Here is a 25,687-nt window from a genome sequence, read left to right as displayed (position 1 = left end):
GGCTCTTTATCGTGCTGTTGAAAGTAATTACCCTCAATATTTAGGGGGGGGAAAATGTTTTCAGTCATGTGGAGCCCCTTTTGTATTTTCCAGACAACTGCAAAACTGTATCTCATTAAAAAGTTCTTTTTCTAAGCTCAAAATTTTCCCTAATCAATGTAGAAGTATTGTACTTTAGTATCAGCCATGAATAAACTGCCAGCAGCAAATGTTGTACATATTTTATGTTCATATTTTAAGCCAAAAAGTACCACTTTCACAATTTTGTTTTATTTTTTTCAGAAAACATGCGCGACATTCGTAAGCAATATAAAATGCTTGATCGGCTGGCTGGATTATGTACGTCTTGGTAAAAATGTTTCAACTCAGATAGAACACAATAAGTTTGTTATGGAAAAGATTCCCAAGTTGTAAAAAAATCCGCCTCGTTGCATAGCTAATATGGTTTTAGTTATGCCCAGTGAGTTTTACCGAAGCAATTTTTGTTTTAGGCGAGAAAACAAGTTTTGCATGCCACACTCCAGTTTGTATGCAGCAAACACTGGCTGTTGTGTGCTCTGCTTATCAAGTGGACTCTGAGAGCTGTAGAAACAAGTTGTTTCATTCCTGATTAAGTGAAGATTTGAGGTTAATGTCGGTATGCGTTCTCGGTCTTGTCCTGCGGGGTTGTGTAACACTCTCGAATGCAGGTGTCATGTTCACAAGTTTCTATAGCAAATGTGGTCATGTTTTTTGTCCTATGTAATTTACAGCTCTTTTTTTTTTTAATTTATACTTGTACCTACATTGCGCCCTTAGTGCATTACGGTAAGGGGGTATTTTAACAAAAATGTGACATGTGAACATGCAAAACAGTGGTACAATTAACAAGGCAAAAACGTCAAGGCAAAAGTGGAAAACTCATCTAAAAGAAACATCTTTATCAATAATATGTGACCGGAAGGTAGGCCCACTCAGCACAGATAGCTCACCGGTGCCATACTAGGCAAGTAAAAGAAGAAACACAGGGATATAATTTTCACACTGGGGCCATAGGTGCTGTATCAGCAGAACTGGAAAAGTGTCATCAGCGACTGAAAACAACACATTCTGGTAGCCTGTTCCAATTGGCTGATTGTATGTGGGAAAAATGACAATTGGTATACAGATGTGTGGCAGGCTATTTCATGAATTTAGCAACAATGGTCTTTTCTGGCAGAGATGAATCTAGGCGGCATTAAGTAAACATTTCGATCAATGAACTTTTCCCTGCGTTATTTGCTTGAGCAGTATGAGCCTATATGAAGAAGGGCGTATTTCAAGGGCTTGCCATGAAAGTGCCGTCTCCAGTGCAGTCACGCAGGTATCATACTTATAAGAGCTAGTCACGAAACATGCGGCCCTATTTCGAACAGATTCTAATTTTTTTATCAATGTAATCGAATTAGGATCCCAGACTGCAGCAGCGTACTTTAGTACTCTTTTTTTTTTCCGAGATGCTACTTCTCGTGGTATTTTCTGTTTTTGCATTGCCGTTACCTTGTCACTGTATCGCTCCTTCTGCTTGGGCCAGCATCTTGGCCTGCAGTGTCAATAAATAGATAAATAAAGTGTGTTAAAGCAATTAACAGATACTGTCCGCAGGCTCTGTTTTGGCAAATCAAACGTGTGGTTGTCCAGAGCAAGAAATAAAAATTTGTTCACTTCTTTGACTAGCAGCATGTCAGTTTAACTGCATCAGATGAGTAAACATGATGTAGTAAAGAAAAGCCATGCTGGCACCAAAGCTGTGTGGACACACTGCGGGTAGCTCTGAAGCCTTGAGTCGTCGCTGTTTTGCTACTTCCGTGTATATTGATAGCAGTTGACTAGCAACAAACTTTCTGGAAGGTAATCTGTCGACTCATTATGTTCAACTCATTAGCTCTTTCATATTTACTGAGGCAACCTTAATATATAACTATGGCTAAACCTGTGATGTAGAGCGAATTTTATTGATACCTTCACAAGAACAAATTTGCCTCAGCACCTGACTGCACTGGATGCTTCTCTGGTACAGGAAATGCCTTTTTCTGTATTTGGGACAGGGACTCAAATGCATCTGCTCTATTAGGCGAATAACTGCTGTTGCACGCTTCAGGAGCACGTCAAAACATGTCGGCTCGGGGCAAGAGTTGACAAGAGAATGCAGACCGCAGCTGTGGCGAGACAAACTCCTATATGCTCTGCGCTGGATGCCAGAGTCACTTGATAATGCATGCCACTGCTCATGTAAACACAGCATGTGAGAAGCGCTGGGGCCAGCATCAGGCGTGGTAGCATGAACTCCTGAACATGAGAGTACATGTCAATTAGGATCTCAAGCAGCACTGCCTCCATATTGTGCAGTGCAATGGCATTACGAGACAAGCACCAACGTTCAGCTTCAAAAAATTTTTTCTCTCCAGTAAAAAGTGCTGAGCATAATTACAATCATATTAGCTATGTAATGAGCTGCATTTTTATATTTATATTTAAGATGAATATTTGACAAATTGCACGTTTTGCAAGTTCAGAATTCTTTTTCATTAACTTCTGTTTAGTTCAAGTTCAGATATTTTTACTAAGTCATACATGTCCCAGCCAGCCAATAAAGCATTTTATATTGCCGCAAATGTCACTTAGGTTTTCTAAAAAGAAATTGTAAAAATGGTGCTTTTTGGGCTAAAGTAATATATGCATGAAAAATGTACTACTGGCAGTTCATTCATTGCTGATATGAAAGTATAGTGCTTCTACGTTTTTCAGGAAAAATTTCAAACATAGAAAAACAAATTTTCTTTTTGTAAGTTTTTTAATTAGACTTAGTTTTGCTCTTGTGTGGACAAAAAAAATACGGAAATTTTTTTCCCCAATATTGAAAGAAATTGATTTCAACAGTGCAAAAAAGAGGCATGAATTTTCTGGAAGAAATCCGGGATAATCAAGCGCATAGTCTGGTGCAGTTGGCATGGAATGAGCCAGGTATAAGAGGCAACGGTTTATTCATCAGCTCTACTCAACACTCAACAACATAACAGAGACTGTCACGTCACTCTGAGTTTGCTCGAGATTGACTGTAGGATATTGTTCAGGCAAAGCTTAGTTCAAAGGCTGGGTAGTAGCAGCGTGTTGGCCTTTTCGAGGTATTTGCCAATGAAGGCACTAAACTCAGCTGTTCTTTTTGTACAAGTCTAGGTGCCTGTGCTCACATTATCTTCAGTGGGAATTTTTCAGTGCGAGATACATGCAGATCATCTTGTTGAAAAATGAAGCTTGTTTTTCAGCAGTTTTGAATAGCTCAAATTTTTTGGTAACTGCTACATTATGTGAACTAAACTTGTACCAGTAATATCTTGGATCAGGCTATTTTAAGCAGTCGGTGTTTCGTTCAAAGAATGGTGTGCCTAATTCAGCACATAATCTAGCGCACTTCTGTTATGCCACTGTATTTAAAGATTGAAGGCTGGAGATGGAGCACTGGAGGCATCTTATGCAGTGCTTGAAGGTTGAAGAGGGAACTAGTATACACGAGGCAAGGCTGGCTTAATTAGTGCTAGCATAGCAAAATGAACAGCAGCAACCATGGAGTGAAAAAAATTTGCGTAAACAATCAATTTACTCGCTTCTGGTTCTTGTGCCGACTCGGTGGTTTACGCTGGTTTTCATTCAAATGCATTGTGCATTGCCTAGTAAACCTCCTTCAACTTACCCAGAGCCACAGCGGTGGCCTGCTGGTTTGTGCATCAGCCTCATATGCGCAGGGTGCAGGGGTTCAATCCTCAGTGCCAGTGGCTACCCACAGATTTCAAATGGGTACAAGCTTTCCCCTGGGGTGAAAGGCTTGAAAACTGGGTCCTTTACCCCACCTTTTGTAGACGAAAAACACCTTGTACCATGGCACTCTTTGGCCACAGGTGCCCTTGCGCCATTAATGTTCATCATCATCATCACTTACTCAGACATTTGGCTGTCTACATTAGCAAGCTGCCATTAAATTTAAGCTCACTCATTTGGTTTTCTTCTTCATTTCATTTTTATTGCTTTGTGTGGTTTGTTAGTCAACATTAGGGTGTTACTTGTCTCTTCTGGCGTTAAATGGAAATCTGCTCCCTCAGATTCCATTTGCTTGCCAGTTTGTGTTTTGGAAAATCGATGCTCACATAAAAGTGGCTACTGCCTGTCTTTCTGCCAATTAAAACTTCCCTTACTGTAGCTTTGAAGAAGCCTTAAGGGAGCTTTGTATGTCGAATACGCACTTCACATGGCTTTCGAGATAGTGTACATTTCTATATTTGTCAATATATTTCCAGGCAGTGGTACATGTATCTACTGCTTACTGCAACTGTGACTGCAAGAGACTAGATGAACGAATATACCCATCGCACATAAATCCTCAAGACATTATTTCCTGTACAAAGTAAGTCCTCTCAATCTTGAAAGTGTCTTTTTTTATTTTTATCATTATTCCCCTCTTTTGCATCTCCTCTTGCAAGCAAAAATGTGAAAGAAATGTTTAAGTTGCGTTGTCCAGGGGGGCTGAACTGAAAACAAGCATGTGTTCATTGTGTGAGTCGAGTGAGTGGCTGTTTCATGCTGAACAAGTCGTACAAGCATTCCTAGCCTTTGTGTGAAGTTTGGATTGTACAGTATAGCATTAATTAGTGTTCAGACCATTTATAAACACAGCACGCTTTAGCCATATTGCTCAATCTTGGAAACTTGATAGCACATGAGCATTATTTTCCAGCTATAACGACGGATGATGATGAGATAGTGTTGGGGATTAGTAATATTGTTTATTTGGGATGTCATTTACAAGGTCACATCGTCAGCGCAGTTTTGTTTGCATTCTTGCCCACACCTGCAAGAAAAGAGCATCTTTAGTGCTTGCTAATTAATGTAAAATGTTTACTTATGTCTTGAAATTGGTGTTCATGCTTATTAGTGATGCTTGTTTATTTTGTATTCTTTCACAGTCATTCGTGTTGTAAATTCATCATCAGCAGCCTGACTATGCCCAACGGCAGGGCAAGGGCCTCTCCCATGTCTCTGCAATTAACCCTGTCCTTTGCCAGCTGTGCCCGCGATATCCCCACAAACTTCTTATCCCTTTGAGGGTTTTTGGTGTACATGTACTGTGGCGGTTTTCTATCCCGCAGGGTCTTTGCTGTACGGGAACGGTTTCAGCCCTCCCCCTCCGTTTGAAATTTCGCGCCATAATGATGATGCATGTTCACTAAGAGGTGCTGCCATCTCCTAGGACTTACAAGAAGCATTTGAAACTTGATTGCGCTACCTTCTTGCGGAAATAAACAGAAGTGATTTCTGGCTTCAGCGTGGAGCGTGGTCTGGGGCAAAGCCCTTTTATGGTGGCCCTTTTGTGGTGGCAATGGAGGCTCCTGAAACTTGATTTTTATCTTTATTGGCACTTCCTTGCAGAGGCCTCCAAAGTTGATTTTCATCTTTATTGGCTTAGCTTGTTTATCACCTCAGGAGGTATTCTCTGCCTCCTTGTTTACGGAGTGAGTTCCCTTGGAGTTCCTCACATGCACGAAGCAGAAGCTGGGATATGGCCGAACACACTGCCCATTCTCTTGACACAGACAGTGATGACTGTTCCGTGTTTTATGTGTGCAGACTGCGATAAGGCACTGTGCATAGACCCGTGTTTCAAGGAATACAACATTCTGAAATACTATTGATCATTTTGCAGTTCTGAGTGATGCTGATGCCAAAATACTGTTCCTGATATTTTTTACTATTTCTTCCCGACTTTACACATTTTTTATATTCAAAATCTCCAATAAGGTAATTTTACCATCTGGGAATTTTCCGAAAAAATTCCGCCCTCGAAGGGTTAATCTCAGTCTTCTTAATCTCGTGTTGTAAATTGGCTGCTGTATAATGACCCTTTGCTTTTTTGTATTTGTTGAGCAATGTGTGGGTGACAGGTACCTGGTCAGGCTCAGAATATCTGCCTTTTGCCCTATCCTTCTGGACTGAATTGCCTGAAAGATTGTCTGAGGTTCATAACCATCTCTGAAAAACAGTTTCTCTTCAGTGTGACTTGAAAGACTAATCAGAAACATTTGATTCACATTGTTTCTGCCCATTTCAATTGAAGAGCATAAATTCGTACTTCTCTGTAGTCTTTGCAAAGCCTGTCAAAACTCCTGTCACCCTTTGAAACTTGTGGCTCTCTGTGCCTCTCCAGGTGGATGGAAGAGAGCATGTTGGCTGCACTAACTCCACAGCTGCTGCGTGCAAAGCCCAACACCTACGTTCTAGCCAAGTTCCTGAGTGAGTCCCTGGTTGCGGAAGAAGGTGGTGACCTCCCCGTAGCCATCGTGCGGCCCTCGATCGTTGCCGCGTCCTGGAAGGAGCCCTTTCCGGTGAGTGTGCTAGTTCTTTTTGGAGTGATAGCTCTACTTGATGCACCAACCCCGCTCAGCACTACGTGACCTGTCTGCTGTCCGAGTTTGACCTTCAGCCTAGCCAAGGTCAAAATGTGCTTAGATAGAAAAAGGACGCAGAAAAAGAAATCACATCCACAACTGAGAGTCGAACCCGTGGCGGCACTAACAGATCAGCTTCACAGGACGCTGCGCGAGACCACCAGGCTATCGCCACAGCCAAACGTGCCTCATGTTATGTGCACCACACCCTCCCGCTCTGCATTGCAGAGTGCCATCTTCATCAACTTCCATCTGCTTCATCCGGTGGCACTGCCCACTCAACATCATCTTCAAAATGGTGCTGTGGGTAGGGCACATACAGTCGACCCTCATTGTAGAAAACAGGTAAAAAATTGTGAAATAGTTAGCCGAAATTTGTAATATAAAATTCAATCAAAAATGCGGCTAAGAGTAGCGCAGTTCAGTCATTGAAGGGACGGAAGCTAAGGCAGGCAGACCTTTTCCAAAATTCTAGCACCATTTCAAAGGCGCTTGCAGCGATTCCAGAGACCACAAAAAAAAACAAAAGAAGGATGCCAGCTACAATGGGTTCTCCACATTACAGCCACGTGGGGAAATGGTACATCAGAGCGAAAACTGTCACGATTTTAACTACTTACATGACAGCAGTCATGAGCGCAGGGTGTTCGAATAAGGGGGCAGTGTCAAGTGGGTCCGAGAAGTGTGAACGCATGCTGACCGCTGGCTACCAAGCCTCCACGCTGCTGCATCTTCCGTGGTGCTGTTGGTGAGTGCAAGGTAAAAATGCCAACCTTGGCACTAATGCTTGCCGTACCACCACCACCAGTCACTTATTTACAGGGGTTGGACTTGTCAGTTTAAACTGAAAAAAAGATTATACAAGTGCACTGAATTCAGCTTTCAAAGTTTGGCCATGGGCTATTGCTAGCTTACCTTTGTAAGCTGTTATAAGCTTATCTTTGTAAGTTGTCATGTCTTATGATTACCTTGTCAAGTCAAATCTCATTGAAGACTTATCTTTTAAGAAAAGATGCCTCATGATGGCCTCCTATCACTTATCAATTTTATCATTATACCATAGCAACTGACTCTGCTTCATTTATTTCTTTTTTTTTTGTGATGTGAGACTGCTTCTTTTTTTTTTTTTTCAGTGTGCACACATCTAAGGTGTATGGCCAGTGCATTTAGGTGACATTTACTATTATATTCTGCTAATGTGGGAGGGAGGTCTGTGCCCTTGGGCTGCTGAGGCAAAATATATGTCATGCTCGCCTCTTGATATGTTGTGTTACGAATACAGCATCTGTTGTTCACATTTTAGGCAGTCATGTTGATTTTAATGAGGCTACTACGAAGATGTTCTCGCTTGATATAATTGCTTTCAATGCTGTTCTTCTTCTTACAGGGTTGGGTTGACGCACTGAACGGCTCTACAAGTCTTCTAGCATCTGTAAGAGAATATTTTGCTCAATCCTGTTGCATGTAGTAAGCGAGAAATGTGAAAGGGTCAGTCACAGAAATGACTGCTCACAATGACCATGGTTTAGAGAGAAGCAGGCCAATTGCAGTGACTGTCCCGTTAACACTGCCTCACAACTCACCCTTCCACTCATTGTTTGTTGTTGGTCAAATTAACCACTGGGGCTTAAACATGTTTCATGGCTCTCTGTTGCTGCTGCATTTTTCAAATAGCTTGGTAAGCATAAAATGTGTCCTATTTCAAGGCTCCAGTTGTCAAACATCAAGGTTGATAGTTATTGACAGACTTTATATAAAGTTCTCTGTGAGCATATACATGCATATAAGCTCGAAAAAAGGGCTTCGTTTAGCTGTCGAAACCCCTTTTTGAGCTAGTGCACAGCTTTGTTCAATATAAATTAGACCGTTACTGTTGGATATGAAGTTAAATATGCAGTCTGTCAACAAATGTCTGTTGCAGTGTGCATCCGGTGTGATGACAACCATAGTGACAGATGTCAAGGGCATTGCTGACATTGTGCCGGTGGACGTTGTAGCCAACATGATGATTGTGGTGGCCTGCCAGACAGCTGCAAAAAGGTACTGTGCCCTGCATTGTGCTCAGGTTCGAAGGAAATGTAGTCACAGTGGATGCTGCAAAAGGCATGCAAGTGTTAATGTGTCCTGTTCTTTTGCTTGCGTGTGTCTGCCTTTGGTATTCCTGCTTCACAGCACTCTGGGGCGAACTTAGCGGTTTGGGTCATTTGTGTCATATGTGACAAGACTTTTACCTAGACCTGTCCATAGAAAGTGTATTTTGCTACATTTTGATGTATTGAAGTACTTAAGGGGAGATGCTGGTCTTAAAATGACAAATAGAGAAAATCATATTGAAATTAGGTATGTACATGTATTTCTTCCTTCTGTTTTCAAAAATATAATTAGTTTCAGTATATCTCGATTAGTTCCTGTATTAAGAAAGAAAAACTGAATCCAAATTAGGTCATTTCTTACGGGCTCGTTAACACACTTTCCCGCAATATTTTTTGCCTCTGAATGAAATGGAGCTGAAGCTAAGGACTTGCCATGCGGAGCTATGCTACTTTATTGTTATTGAGGTACATCATCATATAAAAATGTTAATTATGTTGAAGCACCGTAATCATAAGATATAATTCGATGACACTATTGTTCACAAAATTTGATATGTTCGACTCAGGCGTAAAAAAATGGCATACCTTGATAGTTTAGTTCTTTCTGAATTTGACGGTATAAAATTAATAGAAACTGGACCATAAAAACATGTTGAAAACTTTTGCGAGGCTAGTCTTGTTGGAAAACAACAAAGTTGAGAAAATATCTCATTTGAAGTGTATGCTCCAGCCATTTGGAGGCCATTGTAAAAGCCTCAGTAAATAGTGGAGTTCAGACATTGCAAAAGTATTTCACAATAATTAGTAATACGAGGATATAGGGAAAAGCGCCAGCCTTTGAACAAGACCAAGATGGCGGCAATTGGGGATGCGTTTTCTGGAGGCAACGGGCACGGTTCTGACGCATATTGCTCCGAAATCACTATTTCAGCGCTTTTTAGGCGTCAAATATGTCGACATTTTAGTAATTGTGGGATCGAATTATACCTTGAAATGTTGTAGCTGCGTACTTTAGAGCATGCCATTTTATAAAATCAAAATTTTCTCTTTTTTTTTATTATTTCAAGACCCACATCTCCCCTTATGCCTGTTATACTCATTGGCATGGGCCGGAAGACTTTATTTGGTTTTCTTGTCCCAACATAGTTGTGGTATTGGAGTAATAAAATAAGTAACTATGGTCAGATTTCGGGTTCTTGGTTATAAAGCCCGACTGCAATGTGCAGTCTCTACATGCTGGGGGACTCGGAACCCTAGCTACCTAGATGCTATGCACTTTCTGCTCACGCCCGCTGCGGTGGCTCAGTAGTTACGGCTCTCGGCTGCTGACCCGAAAGACACGTGTTCGATCCCGGCTGCGGCGGCAGAATTTCTATGAAGGCGAAATTCTAGATGCCCGTGTACTGTGCGATGTCAGTGCACGTTAAAGAACCCCAGGTGGTCGAAATTTCCAGAGCCCTCCACAGCGGCGTCCCTCATAGCCTGAGTCGCTTTGGGACGTTAAACCCCACTAAACCAAACCAAACCAAACTTCCTGCTCAGCTATAATCAGTGTAGGTTCAGGAACTGCATTTGGTAGACATTATTTTTGATGCAGCTGGCGCCAGCCTGTTATCCCCATGTCTTCACCAGTTAATTAGACAAGTGTGGCATGTTTTTGCACTGCACCAGGGCACGGCAGCAGAAGTCGGCAGGAGCCACTGAGAAGTATTCGGAAACTGTCGAGACACAACCTCCCGCTGTGTACAACTGCGTGACGGGCTCGCTGAACAAGCTGGTGGTAGGAGACGTGAAGCAGTACTTGGCCAAGTTTTTGCCTCAATACCCATTCCAAGACACCCTGAGCTGCCCCCGCGTGGATATGACCTCCAGCCGCATCTACCAGTCAGTCATGGTGTTCTTCCGAAACTACCTTCCCGCACTCGCCGTGGACCTGCTGAGCCGCTGCACAGGGCGGAGGCCACGGTGAGTGCAGTCATGGCAAGGATGAAAGCGATGGCGCAGATTCCTACTGCGTTTATGCTTACGTTTATCCACTGACAGTGTTTTCACAGTGTAGCGTGATCACCACACTGAGTTCGTTATGCGCTTGACTGCGATAATTTGTTGTAAATTGATATTTTAAAAACAATATTGCAGGATCCTAGTTCAGGGGAGAGAGCTGTTTTCATTTCTAAAACAAATTTTGATGGAATATACGTGGATTAACCATGCTGCCGGCTGAAACTGTTAGGTTGTACGGCCACATTAGAAGGGCGTCTGTAGCCATAAACTGGAAAGCTGGCAGGCAACATCTTCATCGCGGTGTGCTTTCGACAAGTGCTACTTGCAGGACTTGCTCTAACGCCACTCTTCTGTGGTGCCCAGCACCATCTGATAGTCTTCAAGTTGTTGGAAGAACCCGTGGACTGATTTCATGTCTGTGTAGCTGGAAAAGGAGGGGACCTGCACGTTTATCTGTGGATGATATACTGTCACCGATGCTGCGGCTTGGTTTGTGCTGGACGCTGACTCAAGCTAGCGGGCTAATGCAGAAAACTTTTTCATATGCCTCATCAGGGCAGTCGCGTCGGTCACTTGCACTTCCTTGGGCAGAGGAATCAACCACAAAAACAGTGCCCAACATGGGGCAGGTCAGGAAGTTGCGGAGGTGACTGGGGAGGTGGGAAGGGGCACACAATTCAAAGGCTGGGGTGCCTCACCACTGGGTCCTACAACCTAAGAGAGAGCGATGAGGGGCTATTTGGTATGACATGATTGCAAAACATAAAACTGAACAGGGTACAAGACACAGGAGAGAAGCAAACATCTCTCCTGTGTCTTGTCCCGTGCTCAGTTTTATGTTTTGTAACCCTACAACCTACAGGGATATTTTTAACATTGAGTTAATGATTGTATTTTATTTCTTAGTTTCCTCTCTTCATTGCAAGAAATTGTTTTTTGAAATAATAATGGAAAGACTTTGAACAAAAACAAGATGGGAAACCAACTGGGCAGCATGGCCAAAGGCAGTACATTACGTGACGCAACAGTGATGTCTGATAAATAATTGGCAGAGCTCTTAGTGCGTCTTGAGAAACAGCGCAAAGGACGGGGCAAAAGAAAATGACAGGACGAGCGCTGTCCTGTATAAAGATGAACTCGAACCAACTAGCCCGACTGTCTACTCTTGTGTCTTAGTGCGTATGTTGAAAGCTTAAAGCAGCAACTGTAGGCGTAAAAAGACTATAGTGACAGGGGGTGGTCTTGCTATTTTTTCACTCTACAAATGGGAAATGGTTATCAAGAAGTAGGCATTGTTTAAGTTGCAAGCATGGGTTTTCTTATCCTCATAATCACCCCAACTGAAGTCATAAAATCTTTGAAATCAGTTTCTGCACAAATAGGTAAAACACTGCAAGCTGTGAAATTAGGTGTGAATAATCTAGACACAGAAGCACCTGCAGCAAGTGTAAAATATGTGAACTTGGAAAAACCCCCACAGTTCGATATGTGCAAGGTTTAAACTTTTCAGTTTAAACCGAGAAACACTAGTAACAGTATGCCAAATTCAATTTTTGAGATTTGGTTATAATCGAAAAGGTCAATATCCCTGACATGCGCACCGCAGCTAGCCGGATATTGAATAGGAGTTGCACTCAGTCAAAGAAGAAAACAACAAGGTACTGAGGTGAAGGGCATGGTGAGACGGTGTTACCATTGTACTTAGTAGTGCAGTTGTGCGTTTTCAGGCACTGCATCATTACCTTACATACCTCTGCATACCGTGAGTCTCCACTTTTTGCCAAACTTCCTCTGCTAGTGTAGCTCAGTTCACTCTCATCACCTGCTTACAACAGTTACTTGGTTAAGTATGTTTCTCCGCCGCATGTGTTGCATCTTTCATAAGCATCGCAAAAAAGTACAGTTTTCTGTCTTCCGCAGCAGTTCGGTGGTATTTCCGTTGCTGGTCAGCATGCAAACGACATGCTGCACTGCCCTCTCACTCAACCTAGTGCAACAACCCGACAAGAACATGACAACAAAGTTTTTCGAAGTAAACTTCAGTTGATGTTTTTATTTGTCAGTTCCACCATTTAACTTCTGTGGCATTTTTTTCTAAATGGCAGTGTTTCCTTCTACAAGCACATGTACAACCTTTGTCCGTAACGTTTCGAAACGGATTTATTTTCTTCTCTAGAAATAATTTCCTAAAACAAATGTTGGTGCGTATGTGTTACACAATCTTTTCGGGCTAACCTGAGCTATTTACGTTAATTGCTGTGGCAGCCGCTAGACGGCACTACATCTTGAAAAATATGTTGTCACTAGTCATCCGCACATTCTACTGTGAATGAATGTGGAGAGATGGACGTCCATCTTGAACAGTGTGTAAACATGAAATTCTGCGGGAAGCTTGGCAAGACAGCCACACAGTCGTATGAGCTCCTTCGTGACGCTTACGGCAACAAGAGATTATCGCGGGCGCGAGTTTTCGAGTGGCACAAGAGGTTCGTTTAGGGGAGAATGTCGGTGGAAGACGACACAAGGCAGGGGCTCCCTTCAACCTCACGGAATGGAAACAATGTGGCTTGGATCAGGGAAATCGTACAGTAAGACCGCACCATTACAGACCGTATGCTATCAGATGCTCTCGACATTAGCAAGAGAACATGCCACCAAATTTTGTGTGAGCACTTGGGGAAAATGAAAGCTGAATGCCTGACTTCTGCCGCACTCCCTCACACGGGACGAGGACACGCGGTCATCAATGAGCACTGATTTGCTCTCCGAGGCAGAGAAGGATGCTGCATTCGTCGACAGCATCATTGCTGAAGACGAAACATGGTGTTTTCAATACGATCCTCAAACAAAGAGGCAGAGCGCCGAATGGCGGTCCACAAGCTCTCCGGCGTCGAGAAAGGCGCGGTGACAGAAGACCAATACAAAGACGATGCTGATAGTTTTTTTTCGATGCCTGAGGTGTTATACAACATGAGTTCGTCCCACAAGAGCAGACGGTGAATCAGCGGTTTTATATCCGTGTGTTCCAACACATGCGTGATGCACTGCGACGCCGTCGCCCTGACTTATGGACATCTAGACAATGGTGCCTTCTCCACGATAACGCAAGGCCGCACGCTGCTGTCAGCGTGACAAAAGGTCTCGCCAAGCACAACATTACTGTACCTCCCCATCCGCCATACACGCCTGACCTCTCCCCATGCGATTTTTTTCTGCTTCCTTGTGTGAAGAGAGCCCTAAAAGGTCGCCGGATGGGGAGCGTGGAGGCCATTCAAGACGCCACGACAAAGGAGCTGACAGCCCTGCCAAAATAAGCGTTTTCCTACTGTTTCCAAGACATCAAGAAGCGTTGGAAGCTGTGTATAGACTGCAAGGGAGACTATTTCAAAGTTGTGCTGCACAAATGATTTCAATTTTAATCGCATTTTTTTTAATGGACTGTCTTGGAACTTTACGGACAAAGGTTGTATGTGCAGCCATTTGTATGTTAATTACTGGTAAGTTTATTCCTCGTGCCAACAAAATAGGCAAGATATACACTCCACATGACTTTGGCTAGACAGGAATACCACATTATGTCACCAAAGAAAAAATAAACTGCCATTTATGCATTTATGCGTAGAATATAACACTCGCCAAAAAAAAAAAACGAAAGCTGTGTTCTGAAATATACACTGAAAAAAATCTGCTGAATTTTTAAAGCACAGAATCTGTAAAGTCCCACCCAGAGTTACTGGATTTTATATTTCTTTTTTTAAGTTGTTCAAAAATTCTGGTTCCTAGTGTTCCAAGTTGTTCAGTAAAACAGTGGCAGTCTGCAGTGAGACCTGTTGCCTCTTGTCAGCTTCATTATAAATGGTGGCTGACTACCTTTGCTGGTGCATGTCGGTTTTCAACAGGATGGTGCGGTTCCTGGAGCAGTCCAAGAGTGCCATGGAAGCCGTGAGGTTCTTCACCACGCAAACGTGGGAGTTCTCATCCAACAACATGCTACTGCTTCACAGTAGGCTGTCACCATTTGACAGACAGGTTGGTGAACGCCATCGTAATTACTTTATGTGGGCTTCAGGGATTGGCGTGAATAATCTTGATGTGCTTACTTTGCAGAAGTTTAAAGACTTAATTCGTTTACTAGTAAAGCTGCACCTGTTTATGTTCTTAATTTCTTGTATATTTATGAAGTCACTAGTGACAACACCGTTTTGTGCACATTATATTTGAATGGGACAAAAAACAAAAGTATGGGCCTTCCATATGCAAGGGTTTGCACACACTGTAAATGGCATTGCTGTGCCCTGCTTGTCTTCTGGCTGGCATGCCTAAACTCATTGTCCATAATATTTGTGCAGTGCTTGCACTTATGTTAGCTTTTTCTGATGAACTGTTGTGTAAGCATGTGTCGGGAGTTACACCAATGGTGTGGCTGCGATTACGACCATTTTATGCCATATTGAATATTTACAGGACTGATGTTTTTGATATATGCCATCATAATCTCATTTGGGCTTTGCTCCTCCTGTGTGTTCATTTACTTAGCTATAATACTTATTGATTACATGTTTTACTAATTGAATTGCTTGCAGACATTTGACATCGACATCCGGAAGATAAACTGGGAGAGCTACTGGGAGAACTACCTTCTTGGTGTGCGACGTTACCTGTTCAAACAGGACCCTGCAACCATCCCGGAGTCACGAAAAAGACTAAGGCGGTAAGTTGAATTGTCGCTAGGATCCACTGCAGTTTTGGTACCGTGCAACGCTTTTTCAGTCTTACTCATTGCACATTGGGTGCAGCTTACCAACCATTGAGTCGCATAAAGTGAGCTTGCAAAACTTTACCACAAGCAGCTTATTCTATTAACTAGAATTTTATGGTGCATATATAGGCACCTGCTGAAATTAGTCACATTTCTTGGTATTCTTGTAATACCCTGTAAATTTGTAATTGTTATTGTAATTGTGTAATTATTGTAATTCATAGCAATCTTGCTGAAAGAAACTTGAGTTGCCAATTGTTGCCTCATTTCCACATGGTTACTTGTATGCCACCAGCTTTCTGATTTGGACGTTTTTCAGCGGCATGCATAGTGATACTCCTTAGGGAGTCTCTTGCACCAGAGTTACATCGCCTTCAAAAAAGTGATATTCTGTTTGTCTCTAACTGCTATATTTATTGCTGTGCCTAATGTCACATTTTCCAAAATATAATAACTATTTCTAAATAGGCTCGTCAGATGAATGAATAATATCCAGCTTGGCAGATCTCATGCCACAGATTACGTAGATACCGATTGCCACCTTTCAACTCTAGTCGCAATCCTTGTTACTCCTGCAGGGTTTTTTTACTCCCACCATGACCAGGAGTGAGTTAGTTATCCTGAAATGGAATAACTGGCTTTCATAGGAACCCTACTGTGGTGGCTCATTTGCTTTGGCGTTTGACTGCTGAGCCCGAAGCAGTCGAAATTTATCCAAAGCCTTACACTATGGCATCTCTGAAAGCCCACATGCAAGCTGCAGGACATTAAAATGTCACAAACTACCATGTTGCATCTGGAGGTAGCCAACTAGCTGTGCAGACAAGTTAGTCATATTGGGCCTAGCCCTAAATTGTGGCACATCTTCTACTGTGCACATTTGGAATGTTGCTCATGGAAGTCTCATCGACCATAACTAATTGTTTGTCATCAGTCATGTCAAAAAGATTGTGAACTTTTGGAAATGTGTGTCAGCAATACTTATAGGCTGTGTGAAAAATCATTGCTTTACAGTTTATTGTAGGCAAAAAACTGCATGCAAAAGGTCTCCATTTTCCTAATAAACTAACCATGTATTATTTGAAAATGTAGCCCAGTAGTAAAACAACACCAAGGTAAACGCAGTTGGCTTAGTTTGTTGCGAGCAAATTGTGAGTTAGTTTCTTACATTGAGGTTGGGATGATGGGCTGAAAAATTGCTATATACAAGCAACGCAGCACTGGCAAAGACAAACAAAAAAAATTTATTGTGTGGTGTTCTGCCACTTATGCTGTGGAAGTGGCCATTCTGCTATGGCAGTTATTTACGCTTATGATTATCTGGTCACTGTGTCACCATATGTGCACATGGCTTGTTCAGTGCCTGTTTCAGTTACTACAGGGAGTAATGTGCTGCAGATGCCTGTAATTTGTGTATTTGGAACATAAGGTTCTTTGAACCATCTCAAGCCAGGCATGTGAACACAAAAAAAAATCATGTTTCAGAACAATGCCTGCGTTTTGCAGTAGCTCTCGTATGGCTCTGGTCATCGTGTCTTTTCGTTTGCTTGTCTTTAAAGCAGGAGCGCTTTAAGATGCCTAAAATATGCTCATTTGTTTACATAATGACTTTTTAGGCATGAATGAGTGAAAAGAAGCAGAATTTAGACCCTGGAAACAGTGTTGTCGCAACGTGAATGTGTGACGACCCAGCATAAATTGCAGAAATGGTCACCTGTGAGGAGAGGGAGGGGGTAGAAATTTTTTCTGTGCAAATCTGGTGCCTTTTTTTACGTCTGAAATTTAGCAAATTTTCCCCCCACTGGGTAATGCTGCGTGAGAGTAAAAGGGTTATGTAATCTAGCTGCTACCAGTTCAACTTCTGACCTTGGTGGGGTTGGAGAAATTTGATCACAAGGAACTTAACCGAAGACGAAGTTGAAGGGTCGTAAATAGCTGATATTCTCTGATTTGACCTGTGGCACAAGGTCTACGAAGTCAGGCATCATTTCGAATTCACCTAATTAGCCCCGTTCGTTTTTTTTTTTTTGGTCCTCTATTCTTGCCATCCCAGAATGTTGTGCAAGTTGGCTGCCCTTAAAAAGGTTTGGTGATTTGTTACATACAAGCATAGGCCGGAGTAAACTCAGTGTGCACTGCTTTTCCAGCAGCATTCATGCCTGTCCTTCAGAAATGAAGAGCTGAGAAGTGTTCACGTGCAACCGTATCAGCAGCACTACTGTGCATGTACACACAATGCATCCAGATTTTCATTTGGCAAATTGTAAATAGTTTTTAAAACCTATAGTGTGCACAGTTTAATTCAGTTCATGCGTTTAGACAGTTGCATAGATGAAACAACGACACTAAAACATTGTCGATACTTTTTCTTTTCAATGCGGGGAAAATTTTTATTATAAACTTAGCTTTTGAATGAAGTGCAGAGGCATCGATTGTCCATTTCACTTCCTAAAAATGTCTATCAGCATTTCTTGACAGAAGGTCTGAAAAAGCTTCTTTTCTAATGCAGAGTTCACTCCACTTTTGCGTAGTCCTTGTTACAGAAGAAATTTGGCAAAACATCCGATCCATCTATAGAACTAAGGAAGTAATTATTACTCATTGGCATCCACCCAAGCGTAGCCATACGGCTACAAAGGAAAGCTATGCAGCCTTCTCAGAAACTTCATAGTTAAAGAAAAATTTGTCCTGGTCAGGGGTACGAACCCTGGACCACAGCTTCACAGGAGCAGTCGTTCTACCAACTGAGCTAACCGCCATGGCAAGCTTATGGTATGAAACTTGGCAACACATCCGATCCATCTATAGAACTAAGGGAGTAATTATTACTCTCGTATTGCAAATCTACTCTGCCTTGGGGGTTTCCCTAAACATTTAACCTCCATCTATAGTAGAGGCCAAAGCAGCCGGGATCTCTTCCTCATAGTTCTCGGATGCTTATCTTCCTTGCCCTTAGGCACTGCGAAGAAGCCACTACATTTCTCCTATTCATGTCGTATCCCCGTGGTAACGGGCCATCTATATGTTAACTGTTTGTTGTTGCTGTTGTTGTTATGCTTTGCCCCTTTGCACTTCGGTATCTCACAGAAGCCACCATGGCAAGTGACTGCCACTACATAGAAAGATGGGCGAGTTGGAAGCTGTTCATGATGTTTTGTGGGTGCAAACTTCACGTTAACGATAAAAGAAAACACAGGACACGGTGCTGTCTTTTTCTTCGTCTATGTAAAGTTTGTGCCCACAAAACGTCATGAACTACCGCTGCATTTCAGCTGTTGTCGCATGCCCCGAGCTTCGCCCAAATCATACGTTTTCGCATGTGCGGTTGGTCACTAAATATATTATACGACCAGCATATGTCATAATTTTGAACGTAATTAATAGCCGGGAAATTGTTATCCAGGAACATAGCCAGGAGAAAAAATAGTGTAACTCTGAGACATCTTTATTCCCTGCAATTTTGACCGTATAAGCCGGGAATGCATCGACAAGGTTCTGCTATGTTCACGTTACTCAGTTGATTATTCACCACACGTTTTTTTTTTTTTATATATCCGGGAAATTTTCTTTCATTTTATCATTTGAGCTTTGTCACAATCTCCACTAATGTAGCCTGTCTTCTCCGACCTTTTCCAGGCAACACGCAGTGCACGTAGCCCTAAAGACACTTCTGCTGCTCGGCTTCCTGAGGTTGTTGCTGGGCCGCTCGAAACTGGCACGGCAGCTGTGGCAGCTGGTAATGGGTGTGCTGACGCAGCTGCTCTGCGTTGTCCGCTTCACTTCTTCCTAGGCACCTTGGCCCAAAGAAAGCAAGCCGTTTTGTTTTCCTCTCCTTTCTTTTCAGACAGCCACTACTTTGTTCCAAGCTGGCTTGAGTTGTGAAACAGTGACTGAAGTGAGGCACCTTGCTGTATGCTATTTCTCCCCGTCTGGAGAACAGAAAGCTGCCGGCTAGTGCCAGTCTGTGTTGGCCACCAGTGCAGTGCATTCTCTGGATTTGTTTTCCAGCTGTACTGCAATGCTGTGGAACGGTGTCACTGGCTCTCCCCCGAACCAGTACATTGTCCGTGTGCTGCTGGGCCACTAGTAATGCGGTGATTTTGCCTACGGCATTGCTTTATCAGTTTTTCGCTGGGTGTTTGCTATTTCACAACATGCAAGCTGTTAGGCCCTGTGCTTGCATGAACAGCCGACACAAGCTTCTCTTGATAGCTTAGCCAAGGCATGTTTATGTAGGCACCCAGCACTAACGTCAAGGCTGCCTGGAGCAAAGTTTGGCTGTCATGCTCTACAATGCCATCGTTATCATGTTCCCGTTTTCAAATGCTGTTGGTCTGTTTTGTGAGAAAACTTTGCATATAACATGGGCACAAGGAGCCAAATTTCTCTTCTTTGCTGGATTTACAAGGGGTGGGCTAAGGTTGCGTGTACCATTCAGTGTACTGGATTTTTTTTTCTCCTGGCTTACACTGCAGATTTCAAGCTTCCATACGCACAGTTTTATCATTTTAATATATATTTTTAATTATAAGTATGCCCGTATGTCTAGCAATTGCCAGTGGTGATATGTTTCATTTGTAGCGGACTCTCGTTTATAGTTTGTGTTGGGAAAATTCATTGCTTAATCTTTTAATTGCTGAAGACACTTTAGAAAGTTAGGTTCTTTAAATAATAAAAAAGAGGAACAAATGGCTCAATAGTACCTTCATGACATGCATTTATATGATCCACGCAGCGTTGAGCTTTTAATGCCCAAGCATGTCTATAGTCAGAAATACTAGCATTGCCAGGTTTCAACAGACTCGATTGATAAAGCTCAGTTCATTTATCAGCAAGGTGACAAATCAGACATGGTTTTAGCACTAAGCTGGCTGACTTTTTCTTATTTTTCTAGCCCATTTATGTTTACCTGGAAAGCGTGACCAGTGACTTGCAAAATAGAGTCCAAAGAGACCTAGTGTCCACAATGAGAGAAGGCTTCTGAAGACTCTACTGCTGTGTTGTGCTGATGCAAGCACCATTTACAATTTCAACTTTTTGTGGCCTTGACTATGGTTGGTCCGAGATCTGGAAATCTGTTTTGATGTCAATAATTGACATTAGCTTCAAAGCATCCCTACAGAAAGCTAGAAGGTTCACTGGTCTGAAAAGTTGATCTGAAATGCATGTGGCCAGGAATGTTGTCTGTATCTTGAGTTCAAAAATCACTTGTCCCAATAATTTGTTGTTGAACTGTCAACGTTTCAAAAAACCCATGGTGTGGCACTTTGTAAAATCTTCAGTATTGCTTATTATGTGGGAGCACTTAACACAGCAGTTACAAACTAGCTCCAGTTAGCCAAGAAATATGTGGTGGGACTATGAAAACCAAATATTTTTCTGAACTCATGTTTGCGCATTTTACTGTTGTTTGTTTGGCCATGATCTGCATTTTATTTCACTGGTATTTCAGCAACGAGTTTTAATATGGCTTGGGTAAGTAGAGTCTACAATGTGTCTACAATGTGGTTACTGTGTCAGTCTAAAGCCCGAGTGACAGCATTGACAACTATGCCTAAAGAATTGATGTCCCACTGAGCGTTGCTGAAATGTTTTTCAGCAGGACATTTGTTTGTGTCATCGTCCTTTCCCCCTTCCCCCCCCCCCCCCCCTTCCTTTCTTTTTTGCTTTAATATTGAACGTACGGGTCTTTGGTTGAGTTTCCTTTCTTTACCTTGAATTCAGAGTATTCTTTTTATATTTACTCAATAATGCAAATAGAACTTTAATGTTCTTTTTTTATTTTTGTTAGTCGCCAAAATGGCTTGACTGTTCAAGGAGAAGTTGGAATTTGCACAATCTGGAGTGAACCGAGGTGGTGGGACTTGGGTGCAAGGTGTGCGGCCGTTCAAGTTGTGCTAGAGGGGCTGTAAATAGAGTAAATGAGCACAAAACATAGCACACTTGTTAGAAATCAATAGAGCACCAATACTACAGCTCTTTTTATTCTCCAGGCCTTTCCATGAGGTGTTAGAACCTGCTGACAGGGATGTGCATTTGGTTTCGTGCTGCCCCCACTCAGAAAGAGTCCTCTTGCAGCTGGGATTCAGTGCCAGGCCTGCACATTGCAAAACTAGCACTCTTTGCAGTGGGTGATGATTTCCTTAATTTGGTAGTTGGCTCTTTTTTTTCGTATTTTGGCCTTGCATTGTCAGGAAATTTGGTGGCTTTTATGGATTACACACATACATATTTTAGGTTTTTGAACTAGCCAAAAACGCATGCCTTTTGTTTTCTTTTTTCTGATGCTGCAAGAGCAGGCAGAGTGCAATAAAATAAAGCCAGCACAACTCTGCAGAAAGTTGAGTCATTGAAAAAGGGTTGTGTGTGTCTATCAGGCCTTTTTTATTGCTTTAACTTTTCCAGGCTGCTTTGCAGGCCCTGAACTTCCCTCCATTAATGACATTTTTGCAGTGACGTTGGTTTTCTAGTTCTTTGGTCTCATTGTTTAGCCTGCTTTCACTCTGTAGTGCTTAGATTTACAGTGAGCTTTTTTTTATTCTTTTAGTATGCAGTTCTTTCATAGCATAAGTATTTTGTGGCAAGTGCTAACAGCAGGGAAGGTGAATAGACCACAAAAGTGGATTAACTGTTTTAACCAGACTTAGCAGTAACGTTTACCGTGTTGGTAAATGCGGAGAATGGTAAGAGCTTGTTTGTAGCACTTGCCGTTTTTTGATTGTGATGTTAAGCTGTCTTGCAACAGAGCTTTAAAGTCACTTTTATGGTCCGTTAAGCTGTCTTGCAACAGAGCTTTAAAGTCACTTTTATGGTCCGTTAAGCTGTCTTGCAACAGAGCTATAAAGTCACTTTTATGGTCCATTTACATTTCATCCAATAGTACATTTGAAGCATTCAAAACAAGGTGGAAGGGTATTGAAATTTTGTTTCAGATAAAACTTTCGTGCTTCAGAAAAGTGCCACCGTACAAGACTTGTTTAGGTTCTGGCATTTGGATTTTTTTTTCATTGTGGTATTTTTTGCAAAAATTATTTTCTGGGCGCTTTGTCACATTCTAGTACGAGATAACAAGTCGTGCATTGTTGTAACATGTCATGCTTTGTTTATCATCTTCATGATACACAAAGTCTTCATCTTACGTCCTCAAGGATGCTTTGCAGTTCTAGTTTTTTTGTGGCAGTGCTTTTGGCCACACTGTGCATCTTGTAAACTATACATAGAAACTGAACCTGTGCTCTGCAGTGTCCTCAGTTGTGTTATTGTGAATGTATATGTGTACACTTGCCACTTGTTTTACAGTGGAAGTCACACAGTGGTAGAGAACTTTGTCTGAAGGTATGAGGTACTGTAGGTGCACAGAAAGCCTCCGAGTTGAATTTTATTTTTGTTTTTGTGTGCGATAAATTGCATCTGTATTTGAGACTCTTTTTGTGAACCCTGATGTGAGGATTCGCTTTGTCTGCACAACGCACATGTGAGGCACCCTCCGAGAAATTGCGCTGAGCACCACTGCTAGGTCGCTCAGTAACACGCAATGTTAAAGTTGCCGATGCAAAGGAATGCAAGGTTATGCTGTTCTCGTGATTTTTTTTTTTGTTTCTGTCTTGTGATTTCCCATGCATAGAGTTGCTGTCGCAGTCGAGTCTACTGCAGGTTGTATGTGCTTGTGCACATGTTTATGAGCTGCCACAGAGAGTTCTTTTGTGGCTTTGTTGCTGTGAAGCAATAGAACTAAGCTGCCTAATTTCATGTCCTTATGATGCCCCTTTCTTGATTTTTTAAGCTTTGAGTTTGTCTGATCACTGCTTTCACGATATATTGTCTTTACATGGCCAAGCAGTGCTGTCTGCTCTGCTCGCACAAAGTCTGTTTTTGCACATATACATTTTCGCCTGTGTGCCAATTTCTATACTGATTTTTGTTTCTGTGTTCTGTTTGCTCCATTCTTGATGAGCGTTGTCTTGCGGCCAGTTCAAGCACTCTCTTGCTTTTGCAAAATTGGCAGGTGCCTCCAAAGGCATTGCCCCCTTTTTTTTTTTCCAGTTTTACAGATGGTAATATGCAACATTTTCACACTATATATGTCGTGCTATCAGATGCTTTGGAAACAGGACTGTAATTTCATGATTCTGTTGTCAACTGCTGGTGCATGTGCTTGTAAGCTTCAGTTTAGTTTTTTGCGCCAACAACCAGAGTTCTGAGAGGATAAGCTAAAATCTCTAAAATCTGGATTTGGCAACCAACTCTTTGCATTGCTTTTGTCATAAGTTCTTGTTTTTGGCTCTTTTTATGTGTGTGTGCACTGCTTTCAAACATTGTAATGGCTAACAGGGTCTGCCATCAACTGGCAGCAAGCGTTTGCCGTAGAAGAGTGGAGGCACATATCACGGTTATTTTGCGATTCCAGCACTTTCTGCTGAGTCAGTTTTGTAAGAAAACATCAGACAATACTCGTCTCTTTGGTGACATTGGCGCCTGTTAGAGCTTCCAGTGTGCTAGAAGTAAGCCTTTTCATGCAAGGAGGAAACACTGGTGGCCACGTTTACCAAGATTGCAATGCAAAGAATTTTGTCCACCAGCTGTGAAGAGCTTTGCATCAGCCACTGGTAGCACCATTTTTTGCTTGCTGATAAACTAAGCCAGCAATACCTTTGTGTAAAAATGAAAACGAAGTCACAACTGCACCTGTTGAAATAGTGTAAAAAAGATGGAAATGGTTTTGTTTTTTTTGCACAAGAAAAATGAGCACCTCTGGAACCGTTTTGCTCATTACCAAATTGGCTGCTTTGGGTGGCAGTGTGCTTGAGATCACGAGTGTGTGTGCATGGCAAACAATATCAGTGTCTCTAGCCGAGGTTCTGTTTGCAGGTAGAAATCTGCTCTTCTGCTTTGTCTAAAGCCAACCCAGGGTTGTAAGGCAAAGCTCTTCACCCTACGTGGGGTTTTTTTTTTCTTCAGTGCGAGACACTTGACCTTTGTATTTCTGCTCTCTCAAATGTCGTTACAGTTCAATGTAGTGTTGCCACAATTGTGTGAGCAATGGAACTGGCCCACTTCTTGGCTGTTCTTAACCTTGAAACACTAGTGTACTGTGCATACTGATCCTGTCTCTAGAGGTTGATATGGGAGTTCCTACAAAATTTAAGCGTACTGCCAAGAATTATTCACACAGAATGCTGGTTAAATTGCACTAGGACTCAAAACAGATGAAAGTCAAAGATTTAATGCATGAATATTTTGGCCCTGAGCAAACACTCAGTCAGGATTACTCATCACAGCAAAATGCTGAATAGCATTGGAGGCGCAGTTCCCTTTTCCTCTGCTTTGATATTTTTCTATGTGGTGGGCAAGTTTTATGGTTGCATCTATGGCTTTTGAGGATTTTAAACTTGGAAGTATTTTTCTATTCTGATAAAATCCAGGACCTGTCGCACAAAATGCAGTGGTCCCCTGCATATGACAGTGTGGTTTCAAAGCTGTTCCAGATATTGATGTTGTTTGTATGCTGTGGCGCCTACGATCACTTTAATACTGTAGAGGCCGCTTTTTCCGATTTCACACTCACTTTCTCGCTGCTTTAAAGTTTGAGTAGTCATAAGCGACAGTTCTCACTGTTGTGTCGACACCTCACTTGTATTTGTTTACCAAATAACCAAATACTGACACTTGTTGTGGGTCTAATCTTAAAGCTAGAAACATTTTTTTATTTTTCGTAATTACTGGAAAACTTAATTGTGGTGGCTATGAAAAACTGGTTTGTGCTTTTTTTTTTTCCTTATACATCCAATACATTGTGTTTCTGCATTGTAATTTACTTTTCGGTGACAGGAGTGCTGCTGGGTTTTTAAAACTAGCCAGACAAGATGCGTAATGCTGTCCATTTCAGCAGAAAGCAACTTGTGCTGCTGTTTGTGTGTGCTGAGATATAAATACAAGGGAAGGGAATTATACAAAGGTCTTTGATGTCTATAGTTTATATGTCATGTATTGGAGACTGCATGCCAATAAAGGCTTTTGCAAGTTAATGGTGTGGTTTTCTTGGGTACAGACACTCTTCTGAGAGGATTGTACACAAAAAGGTGTATTGTTATCATGGCATCCAGACATGCTCTAGGAGGTTGATAAAACCTTCTTGGAACTCTTATGATGGCTCACCAGCTAAGGATTTTTGCTACTCAGCTTAAGCTGGCATGCCGTATGCCGAGCTGTGGCACTGCAACAGGTAGCTAAGTGGTAAAACACCTGTTTGCCAAAACCCATTTGCTCATTGTAAAACTCGTCCCTTCAAAATTAACTTGGACTCTTTCTTAACCATAGTCCATAGTAGAGCTCTGCGACCTCGGTACGTCAGTTGTAAAGCGTGTTAATTCAAAGCC

General features: G+C 42.1%; 1 protein-coding gene across 1 annotated transcript in view; it reads left to right on the top strand.

The window, feature by feature from the left end:
* Positions 1-25,336, top strand: part of LOC144128888 (fatty acyl-CoA reductase 1-like) — a 40,246-nt gene extending 14,910 nt beyond the window's left edge. The window contains exons 6-13 of the mRNA XM_077662668.1: positions 4,311-4,417; positions 6,215-6,392; positions 7,843-7,887; positions 8,377-8,495; positions 10,220-10,513; positions 14,452-14,581; positions 15,136-15,263; positions 18,948-25,336. Coding sequence (XP_077518794.1) covers positions 4,311-4,417; positions 6,215-6,392; positions 7,843-7,887; positions 8,377-8,495; positions 10,220-10,513; positions 14,452-14,581; positions 15,136-15,263; positions 18,948-19,101 — 1,155 coding nt within the window. The 3' untranslated portion in view covers positions 19,102-25,336. The remainder of the gene's footprint in view (positions 1-4,310; positions 4,418-6,214; positions 6,393-7,842; positions 7,888-8,376; positions 8,496-10,219; positions 10,514-14,451; positions 14,582-15,135; positions 15,264-18,947) is intronic.
* The last annotated feature ends 351 nt before the right edge of the window (positions 25,337-25,687 follow it).

This window comes from Amblyomma americanum, chromosome 4 (genome assembly GCF_052857255.1).
Source record: "Amblyomma americanum isolate KBUSLIRL-KWMA chromosome 4, ASM5285725v1, whole genome shotgun sequence".
NCBI lineage: Eukaryota > Metazoa > Arthropoda > Arachnida > Ixodida > Ixodidae > Amblyomma > Amblyomma americanum.
The sequence above is the reverse complement of the archived record's forward strand: the minus strand, read 5'-3'. Positions and strand labels throughout refer to the sequence as shown.